Here is an 11,340-nt window from a genome sequence, read left to right on the forward strand (position 1 = left end):
AACCCTCTTTCTTCTGAACATGTTAGAGTTTTACATTCCTGTGATGGTTAAGACTTATGCCTGATTCTGCTTCATATTAGAACGTTCTTTGTGTCCTGTGTCGTCTGTCTTAGAATTCACGCTTCTCGAGAGTAGGGCTGCGTCTTGCGTATGCTCAGGTCTGTTTGTCACGCAGTCCCTCCTAGACAGAGGCTCAGATGGAATGCTTTGCGAACACAGGGACGTGTAGGCTTGTGTCAGTGGGTGTGTGTGGACATACGTGTTTGTATAGGAGAGAGTGTGGACGTTTGGGTGTCTGTGTTTGACGTGTTTATGACGTCTGCATATTTGTATAATATATGTGTGAATGTACATACGTGCCTGAATCATTGGGCAGTTATCACACTTGAGTGAATGTTTACGTGTACATACGTGTGTTTGAGCAAATGTTTTGGAGGGGGTGTCTGTTTTGGTGTTCACATGGGCATATTTCTGAGTGCAAGTGTGTGCTTGTGAGTGTACATGAATGAGTGTGTGAACAGGAGTGAGGCGTCTGACAGTGCTGGCCTTGTCCCCAGCCCCGTGGTGGGCTCCCTCCCTGCACCACCATCGTGAGTCTCCGCCATCAGAAGTGCGTGTTTTTCTCACCAGGTGAACGAGGAGCCAAAGGTGACCCCGGCGCACCTGGAGTTGGCCTCCGAGGCGAGATGGGACCCCCCGGGATCCCAGGTGGGAGAGGCTGGGCTGGAGTCTGGGGCAGGGGAGGGGCCAGGCCCCAGGGTGTCGGATGCAATGAGCAGCCATCTGCCACCACGGTGTCCACGGGGACCATTCTCATCTCTCCAGGCAGGGCGCCCAGACCGTGGGGTGTTTGCTCTGAGCCTGAGGCATCCTCAGCTCACTACTGAATGAAAATAGTGACATCAGGGCTCGTGTGTGCTCCGGAAGGAAGGTGACCCACCGTCTCTTTCTTTTGCTCCTTGGTCCAGGTCAGCCCGGGGAACCCGGCTATGCTAAAGATGGACTTCCAGGGAGTCCCGGGCCTCAAGGAGAGACAGGACCGGCTGGACACCCCGGCCCCCCGGGTCCCCCCGGCCCCCCAGGCCAGTGTGACCCCTCTCAGTGTGCCTACTTCGCCAGCCTTGCTGCTGCTCGACCCAGTAACGTGAAGGGCCCCTAGAAGATGCCGGAATGCCAGGAGACGCTGGTGGATTTCTGAAACTTGAACGCACAGCCCGATGGGAAGCCGGAGGTCTTGAGACATTTCAGCCATGTGGTGTTTTTCTTTCTTTCTTTTATCATGGTTTTTTTTTTTTTTTGCCTTGTTTTTCTTAAGAGACCTCAACATTATTAAAACCAACAGATGCTGCCGGTCGGTCAGATTATAATATTATTATTGTTTATTATTATTGTTATTTCATATGGTAATGCTTTTTGAGTTTTTCCCCTCTGCTCCGAAGTTGGGGAAACCTGATTCATGAGGCAGAGAACATTTCTTGTTCTCCTGATGGCCCCCGATTGAAGTGTAGCTGCCAATTCTAAGGAAACTCTCGGTGCTATGAAACACTGACCGGACACTTGCCAAACTTACCTCTTTCCTCAAAAGGAAACTTTAAGAAAATGAGGACAATGGGCTTCTATTCTTGGTTGTGCCCAGAGGTCGCCCAGGGAGAGATTAGCTGACAGCCGCTGCTTCCCAGGAGAAGTAAGTGAAGCAGAAAGAGGAGGAAGGTGCAGACACGAAGCGCAGCCTCTGCTCTGCATGGCGGGTGCACGCAGCAGTGGGCAGGTCCGTCCTCTGGGAGCGGCTCAGCACCTCCAGGTCCCAAGCCTGCAGAAGGGAGACTCTGCACACGGCTGGAGGCCACTTCCTGGAATCTCGCAGCATCTGCACCAAAAATGTGGGAGCTGACACAGAAAAAGATACCTCTGTGTGTTCACTTGGCTTCTGAGCCATGGATAGGCTCCTCCGTGCCCCTCTGTTGGTTTCACCCACTTTCATTTTGAAATAAGAGGGTCCAGAGACCACTCCCGTGTGTCTGATGCCAGGCAGTTGGCTGGGGTGCTGGCCAGAGGCAGGAAGCATGTGTCTCCAGCTTCTGGCGTTGAGTGTATATTTGTGAATGACTCGCCCAGCTCAACAGGTGCTCAATAAATCTGAGTTTCCTTTTCTTTTGCTTTCCGTGATGGTTCCTTCCTCATCACCAGCATCTGCCCCCATGTGGACCCCTTGAGGCCAGGGAAGCATCATTTTCCCTGGAGAGCACAGAACAAGCCATGTGCTCAGTGTGCGTGTGTGTGAGCAAGAGTGTGTCACCTGGCCCTTTCCTGGACCCTGAGCCAGGGCAACTCCTAGGGGTGCGGACCCTGCAGCCTCAGGGGGACAGGCCTCCCCACGTGCTCACAGAAGATGAGGATGGGCATGAAGGATCCAGGCCTACAGCTCTGTCTGAGGGCAGCTTGGGGGCCAATTCCAGCCCCCTGGCCGAGGACCACCATCGTGATGGGCGCCATCATCCATCATCACCTGTTACCACCCTGGGGCCGGTGCAGTGAGAGGGCAGACCACGGTAGGAGTCACCCCACGACCCCACCCTGACCTCACACCCGCTCCCCCGGCCTCACACCCGCACCCGGCCGCACACCTGCACCCGGCCGCACACCCGCACCCGGCCGCACACCCGCACCCGGCCGCACACCCGCACCCGGCCCCATATCCACAAGCCTGGCCTCACACCCAGATGCCTGGCCTCAAACCCACAACCAGCCTCACACCCGCACCGCCAGTCTCACACATGCACCCAACCTCACATCTGCACCTGGCCTTACAACCGCACCCCTGGCCTCACACCCGAACCCTGGCCTCACACCTGTGGTGCAGCTCTGAGAGCCCTTTGGCTTCGGAGTCACCTAACGCGAGGATGAAGCCCCAGCGTGTGAGTGAGGGAAGAGGAAGTCACTTCCGTTAGTTCTAAACTGAAATGGATAGAAACCCCTGGTGCTTGGAGGGTGGGACAGAAAGTTCCAGATGGTAGACACACCAGCAGAGTCAGGAGAACTTCCAGCAGACCTTTGTTCTGACACCTGCTGTGCACAGGCAGTGGGCCTCACCCGAGCTACCACGAGCTGCTTCCACCTGGCAACAGAGCAGACGCCACAGCGCGTGGCCCGAGGGGCCGGGACAAACCACAGTGGGCTCCCAGGTCGTAGTTTTTGTCTCCAAGACGGGGCCTGCCTGGGGCCATGAGCAGTGGTGTGGGCACTGGTCCCAGATCTTATGCGTGCGTGCGTGTTCAGCTGCTCAGTCATGTCTGACTCTTTGACCCCATGGCCTGTAGCCCTCCAGGCTCTTCTGTCCATGGGATTCTCCAGGCAAGAATACTAGAGTGAGTTGCCATTTCCTCCTCCAGGGGATCTTCCCAACCCAGGGACAGAACCCACGTCTCCTGCATTGCAGGTGGATTCTTTACCTACTGAGCTACCTGGGATGTAAGATCTCAAGACCTCCAAAGATGAGATGCTTCCTCCTCAGAGTCTGAGGATGCTCCACTGTGTTTGGAAGGGACAGAGTGTGTGAATAAGTGGTCCGGATAATTAGGTCCCAGCCTGCTATCTCTGGTATTTCCCAACCAACCCTCAAATTTTTGCCTGCTGATGGCTGCAGCCCAAGGGCCCATCTCCGTGAGCTTCTGTTCTTTTCTTGGAATGCCCTGAGGGAGGTGCAGGAGAGTTGGTTCTGATCCCCAGAAGGAACAGTTATCTGAATATCTAGCCTCATTTAGATATTTGATAAATGATGACAGACCAGGGGTTCCCAGAGACCCCCCAGAACCTGGGCTTCTCCTATGAGGAACCAGTAATAAAAGCTCACCTCTCTTCCAGCCAGAGGTGGGCAGCAACCAGGAGTGGATTCAGCCACACTGGTCTCAGCTTAGAAACATTCTGTCCTCTGATCAGGGCACAACAGTGACTGTTACTGGAAGCTTCCTGATCAGCAGCCTTTCCCTTCTGGGAGCCAGGATTTGCGAGAACATCCATGGATTGAGTTCAGCCCAGCTTCAGGGCAGATCTGCCCCTGGTCAGCTGTTAATCAGTGACCCTCACTTCTGGTCCCTCGTGAGCTGTCCAGGTGAGAAGGTCCCCTCAGCACTGCAGCTGTACCAGCCTGGGGTGCCAGCTGCATCATTGAATAGCCCACGTTTCCATTTCCTCCTTTGTGAAATGAAATTAACAGGACTTCGCAGGATTTCAGGGGGTGAGGGTGGGTACTTTCCTGGTGGCTCAGAAGGTAAAGAATCCACCTGCAATGCAGGAAACCTGGGTTGGATTCCTGGGTCAGGAAGATCCCTTGGAGATGGGAATGGCTACCTACTCCGTATTCTTACCTGGAGAATTCCATAAACAGAGGAGCCTGGCAAGCTACCCTACATGGCGTCGCAGAGGGTCAGACACAACTGAGCGACTAACGCGTCCAACTTCTTCACAAGATGTCTATGAGGCTCATTTTTTTCTTGCAGCTTTATTAAGATATGATTGACATGTAAAATGGTATATAATTGTAAGGTGTGCAACAGAATGATTTGATATGTGTATGTTTTGAAATGATGACCACAAGAAGGTGCTGCTGCTGCTAAGTCACTTCAGTCATGTCCGATTCTGTGCGACCCCATAGACGGCAGCCCACTAGGTTCCCCCGTCCCTGGGATTCTCCAGGCAAGAACACTGGAGTGGGTTGCCATTTCCTTCTCCAATGCATGAAAGTGAAAAGTGAAAATGAAGTCGCTCAGTCGTGTCTGACTCTTTGCTACCCCATGGACTGCAGCCCACCAGGCTCCTCCATCCATGGGATTCTCCAGGCAAGAGTCCTGGAGTGGGGTGCCATTGCCTTCTCTGACAAGAAGGTGCGTTAACACCTAAAAGCAGGGCACATGAATCCGTCCCTTACAACATCTCATTTTGTCTTCCATCGAGAGCAATTGAGGGATTTCCTGGTGGTCCAGTGGCTACAGTGGTTGGCTACAGTTCATGGGTCGCAAAGAGTCGAACACGACTGAGCAACTTCACTTTCTTTCTTTCCAGGGGCTGACACTCTGCACTCCCAATGCAGGGGCCCTGGGTTAGATGCCTGGTCAGGGAACTAGATCCAATATGCCACAACTTAAAAAAAAAAAAAAACACGAGATCCCACATGCTGCAACTATGCTCTTGTATGCTGCAAAAAGATACAGCACAGACAAATAAATAAATATATAGAAATAAATGCTTTTAACAAAGAGAGTGATTGAGTCCGCTTTGCTCATCTGTTCACAGTAATCCAAGTAGAGAAACTTTTCAAACCAAATATTTGCTTTATATTTGGCTTAGTTTTCAAAGCATATTCCCCTAGGTTTAGATCCAACCAGTCCATCCTAAAGGAAATCAGTCCTGAAGATTCATTGGAAGGACTGATGCTCAAGCTGAAACTCCAGTACTTTGGCCACCTGTTGTGAAGAACTGACTCACTGGAAAAGACCCTCATGCTGGAAAAGATTGAAGGTGGGAGGAGAAGGGGATGACAAAAGATGAGATGGTTGGATGGCATCACCAACTTGATGGACATGACTATGAGGAAGCTCCAGGAGTTGGTGATGGACAGGGAGGCCTGGCGTGCTGCAGTCCATGGGGTTGCAAAGAGTTAGACACGACTGAGCGACTGCACTGACTATTTGTCCTGTAACACATCTCTGAGGGGCTGGGCTTGGCTCTGTCTCCCCATGGTAATTCAGAAACAGTGGCAGAACTGCGAATCCACCTATCCCAAATCACACACACATCTCGTGTGTCAAGCTCACTGCGGGACCACACGGAGGCATCCAGGGGGGTGGAAACTGCAGCCTTGACCCAGGCCACCTTGTCTTCTTGCCCTGGTGTTTTCTCATGGTGAACTGCTTTCTCCTGGCTCTCTGCAGAGGTGAACTCCAGACATACGTTTAAAAGAACACTCCCCTGGGGGAAAGGGGATGCCACTTGTTCAGTTACTAGAAGGAGGCAGGCGGCCTTTCTGGCTCGTCGGCATATGGTTGGGGAGATGCTATTTCAGGGCAATCATTTTGTAGCCCTCCTATCCTTTGCAGCTGGGAACATCTAGCTTCAGGTTTCTTTTGTGGTGCTATTTTATGAAGCCAGGGTTCCAAGTGTGTGCCTATATACAGGAAATTATTAAAACCATTGGCAAACCACAAATCTGGCTAGGAGGTTCACCCGGGGCAGGGTGGAGGAGAGCGTGGAGTAAGGGAGGTTTCTCTTGTCAAGACACTGGAGACCTGGAAAGGGGCATGAGATGAAGCAGCGGCAGACTCACACTGCTGACTGCTAGGCTGATTTCCCGTTTCAGCAGCTCCTGTCCTCACCTCTTACAACACTGACGTTGGGAGAGGGAGTGAGCCGAGGAGGCCAGCCCTGTTCTGAAAGACACCCTGGCAAGGAGGCCATGTCCTGGCGGTGCGACCTCTGAGCACTTCGTTAACCAAGATCCTTTGTGTGGAACAGCACTGTGGCTGTTGCCATGGAGACACTGGAGTGGTGGGCTGACCCAGTCTCACCTTGATTCCCTTGCAGAATATTCCCCGTAGTCAGGGAAGAATGGAGAACTTGGCAGGAATTAAGCCAGCCAGCTGCCACTCAGGGCACGTCTGACCCTCCGATGGTCTGAGCGTGTGGGGACCCTACAGGCAAAGGACACGACAGAAACCAGGCTGGAGGACCTGTGTCCTGTCTCAAGAGGGATGCTGGCTTGTTTATGCTCAGCAGATGTGGTGCCAGGCACTTTGGATGGCAAGTCGAAAGAACACAGGCCCATCTCATGGATGGAGGTCACAGTCTGGAGAGATTTAAGGCAATTATATATCATCGTATGTATGTAATTATTTCCATGACACTATTTCTGGGCAACACAGAGGGAGACAGACATACAAGAAGCAGAGCCTTACAATTTAATCTTACCAGCACTGTGGAAGAGAAATCTGCAAAGATTATGGAAGACTCCACGATAAAAAAAAAAAAAAATCAGTATCATCTGAGAATGATGGCACGCACCGTATGCCTGCAGCTTGCTCCCTTTATCTGACAGCCATCGTCGGGGCAGGTGTCCCAAGCCTTGTTTTATAGGTGAGAACAGGGGGACTAGGGAGGTATGGCAACTTCCTCCAGGTCTCCTGGCAGCGGCAGGTCAGGCGCGTCCTGGTGTGGACATGGGCTCCTGGGGCCCTGCTCCACTGGCCGCCCATCAGATGGGGGGCAGGCCTGGGTCCCTGCAGACTTCTCTTCATCATTGCTCAATCTCCCAGCAAACTGGCAGTTCTTTTCTATGAGTAACTGCCCTGGGGAAACTTGGATTCTACTTTTCATCCTGTTTCAGGAGACAAGTGTGGTCTGGTCTGGACGGAGGTCTGCAGAGATGAGCTGTCTCAGACATGAGGAGTCCTGTGGGATGGACATCCCCCACCCCCAGTTTGGGCTCCTTTGGGGAATGTGGGTCTCACGGGATGGAGTCGGGACACGCAGCGCCCCCGGCCGTCCCGCCTGCCAGCCTGCAGTGAGGGGTCGGGAGGCCGCTCAGGAGGAATTAAACCCACAGTGGCGCAACAGAGAACACTGGTCTGGACCTAAACCCTGATGTAAAGAGAGCTGGTGACACTTCACCTGGCGGGAGGATGCAGGGGCCGCCTAGCGAATCCAGGCGCCAGAAGGAGAGCCCAGGAAAGGCACGGGCGAGTCAAGTTAGGAGGGAACGGATGTAAGTACCTGGTCTTCAGTGCCTGGCCCCGTCCTGAAGTTCCAGGTGCTGTGGAGGAGCGGGTCACACCATGGCCCCCGGTCAGGCTGGGAAAGCTGTGCATCTCCAATCTCTGACAATCCAGCCTCTCTCCCTCAATTCTAGAGTCTGGCTGTCTCCTTTTTCTCCCCTCCTGGAGTCTCTGCCCTTCTCGGTCTCCTTCCCGGTGTGTTCTGCATGGGCAGCCTTGGGGTTTTGAGATTGCTAGCTGGGCCCTCCCTTGCCTTTTCTCTCCCACCTCCTCCTTGCTTTCTCTCTTTGCCCTCCTCCTCCTCTTCCCTCCCCTTCCCAGCACCCACCACCCTCTCCCCTCTCCCCTGTTCTCACCCTGAGCCTCCTCCTGAGCTGACCTTCTTGGAAGCTTCCAGCTTCACAGACCCTGTTCTCATTCCTGGATGTTCCATGCCCAAGAGGAGCAGCCTCAGTCCTCTGGGCGGTGGTGGCAGCCCAGGGGGTTTATTTATCCAGCGGGTGGAAGGGCTCTTCCACCCCAGGGCAGGGGGTCTCCCCTGCAGAGAATCATGGAGTCCTCCAAGCCCCCATGCCTGGACCACCCTGCAGCCTCATATTCACTGCAGGAGGATGTGGGATTCCTTCCAGCCTGGAGCCTCACAGTTGACTTTGCCCCCTTAAGTCAGAGCTAATTCTGTTGCAGAGTTAGGTGAGGGTTTCTTTGGCCTCTAGTAAAAAAGCAGAGCTCTTGGCTTTGTTTGTTTGAGTGGATGCTCGTCACGAGCTTTTCCCCGTTTAGAATCCATCTGTTAGCGCCTCTGCTCTGGAAGGCTCACAAAGCTGGTCATTAACAGACATATTCTCTGTGTCTGGAATCTTAGCGGACCTGATGATTTCCTTCTACATAAGCCTTTTGGGACTGATGGAGGGAGAAGGGACTTCCTCCCCATCTCAAGTTGGTCCAGCCTCCTCCTCTCTGAGGCCACCCCCTCCCCCAGCGAGGAGGCCTGTCCTTCTGAGCTCTGACATGCAGCCACTCCCAGGCTCCCCATCCGGAAATTTCTGAGTCCACTCCCAAATTCAGGAGACACAGGGGTTCACCTGCATCCCCCACTGCTCCCCTTAGGCAGGCCAGCATCTGATCTCTTCTGGTTGGTGGGGCAGGGCTTGAGGCCTGGCCTCAGGGGCCTCTCTGGCCCCAGCTCTTAGGATTGCAGCCTTCAGTCCATCCCAGTAGCTGCCACACCGAGACCTTCAGGGCCACGTGTCCTGCCCTTCCAGGCACGGGGTGGCCCCTCAGCCAGGACACCCGGCGGTCTCCACTCCATTCTCTGTCCCACCTTGAGGTCCCCCCAGCCTGTCCTCAGGGTCCACTCAGGCTTCAGCAGAGCCTGGAGCCTCCACTGGAGTCCCATTGGGTCGGCCACGCCTGCGAGGGCTCTGGGAGAGGCTGTGGCTGCCGATTCCGTGGTGAGGCAGGCGCTCCGGGTCCTGATGCCCGTGGGCTCTGGTCCCTGGCCCCGCTCTCCACTGCGCACCTGCCACAAGCCTCAGAAGCATCCTCCACACTAGGGACACGGGTTTGCTGCCCCTTCCACCAGGGACACACTGTGCTGAGAAGGAAGCTGGAAGCTGGTGGGGGTGGGGGCTCAGCACACATCCACCTGGCTCCTCCCGGCTGCCGGCTCCATGGTTGGGACATCCCTTTACTTTCAGTTCTTTGGATCCCTGAAGGCCACTATCAGGTGAGGACCCCAAAGTCTTCTCTTCTCTCTGGACCAAACATCCTCCCTCCCAGGCTGTGTGCCCAAGGAGGGCTTTCTTCTGTCAACTACAAACTGGCACCTACCAGGGGCACTTGCCAGCTACCTACCAGGATTAAATCATGTGATGCTGCAGCTGCTGACCTCCAACACCCCTAAAGGAGCTCAGGGCAGAGAGCAGAAATGAGGTGCTCTGTGTTCCAGAAAGTCACAGGACAGGTCTTTAGAGAGATATTCTCAAGAACTGATTGTATGAGCCTGATTCTTGCATCTCCTCATATCTAGAAAAGCATTAAAACCCTTCACAGTGATGCCCGCTCCTGGTGACTAGTGGAAATCTTCTGCAAAACATATGTGCTCGATCACATGTATTCCTTGTTCACCAAAATCACATATATACTGTCCTCCTCCCAACCTCTTTGGAGCAGTTTCTCGGAGTTGTCTGAGGAACTGTCTCCCAGGCTGCAGTCCTTATGCTGCCCCACATAAAACTTAACTTGCAACCCTCATTTGTGCATTTTTTTAGCCGACACTTCCATGATGGGTTTTGGGAGTTATCAGCAGAGTGGTGCAGGAGAGGGTGAAGCTGTTTTTAAATTCACTTACTTATTCTGGGCTCCACTGGGTCTTCGTTGCCATGCGTGACCTTTCTCTAGTTGCAGAGCGTGGAGGCCACTCTAGGTTGCGATGTGTGGGCTTCTCCTTGTGGTGGCTTCTCTTGCTGTGGGTCACAGCCTCTCGGGCACGAGGACTTCAGTAGTTGTGACCTGTGGGCTCAGTAGTTGTGGTCACGGGCTCTAGAATGTGAGCTCAGTAGCTGTGGCTCAGGGGTTAGTTGCCTTACTACATATGGGATCTTCCTGGACCAGGGACCGAACCTGTGACCCCTGTGTTGGCAGGCAAATTAACCACTGGACCACCAGAGACGTCTCTGAAGCTTTTTTTGAAGCTAACTCTGAGCTGTGTTCTGCTTCCTGATGTTCTCCTGGACGGGCCATCTGGGGACAAGGATGCAAAGGTGATGGCAGAGGGGCAGGGCTTTCTTACCCAGTCAGTATCCTGGGTCCCTCTAGTCCAAGACCAAAGAGAGAAACTGCACAGCTTTCAGCAGACAAGAAAGGGCAAGAGGCAGCCACAACTGCGACTGAGCCACATCAATACATATAATCTTCACAGTCAAGACCCAGTACAGATGGGCTTGTTATCCCATTTTACAGATGGTAACACTGGGGCTCAGAGATGTTAGACACTGAAAAAGAAAGTACTTTACCCAGTTTCATGGAGCCAGTCAGCAGAGGATTCAAATGGAGGCAAAAATGACTTTTCTCTGCAGCCAGCATGTTGCTCTTAATTTTATTTTTCATTTATTTCTCAGCATTTGACAGTGACTGAAAATCATTTAAACACTTGCACTTGATGCTAGCATGTAAAAACTGCATCCATAAAAAATACATTTCTTTATGGATCTGTGGATACTGCTGAACGTATATTTGGGCTATGATATTTTCAGCTAACTTTGTGGGTTAAAGCCAGGCTTAGTGCCTTTAGGCTGCAGCTCTGTCTATATATTTATGGTTTATAACTTATCAGAAAGCAGTTATTAACTTCATAAGGTGCCATTTTAGACACAAGAGATACAAGAGTTAAAAAGTAATTATTGTTGTCCTCAAGAAAGATTTATTCTGGTGGGGGTATATATATATATATACATATATATATATATATATAGAGAGAGAGAGAGAGAGAGACTGTAATTCTCTAGGGAGGATACACATGCACTCCATAAAAAGATATTTAAAAGAACCACAAATAAGATAGAATGAGTAACATGAT

At 52.6% G+C, this 11,340-nt stretch overlaps 1 protein-coding gene across 1 annotated transcript in view; it reads left to right on the forward strand.

The window, feature by feature from the left end:
• The window catches only part of COL22A1 (collagen type XXII alpha 1 chain), a 224,743-nt gene extending 222,592 nt beyond the window's left edge, over positions 1-2,151 (forward strand). Inside the window, exons 63-64 of the mRNA XM_069600933.1 lie at positions 631-708; positions 969-2,151. Of these exons, the coding sequence (XP_069457034.1) occupies positions 631-708; positions 969-1,159 (269 nt within the window). The 3' untranslated portion in view covers positions 1,160-2,151. The remainder of the gene's footprint in view (positions 1-630; positions 709-968) is intronic.
• Positions 2,152-11,340: the final 9,189 nt, after the last annotated feature.

This window comes from Ovis canadensis, chromosome 9, assembly GCF_042477335.2.
Source record: "Ovis canadensis isolate MfBH-ARS-UI-01 breed Bighorn chromosome 9, ARS-UI_OviCan_v2, whole genome shotgun sequence".
Lineage (NCBI taxonomy): Eukaryota > Metazoa > Chordata > Mammalia > Artiodactyla > Bovidae > Ovis > Ovis canadensis.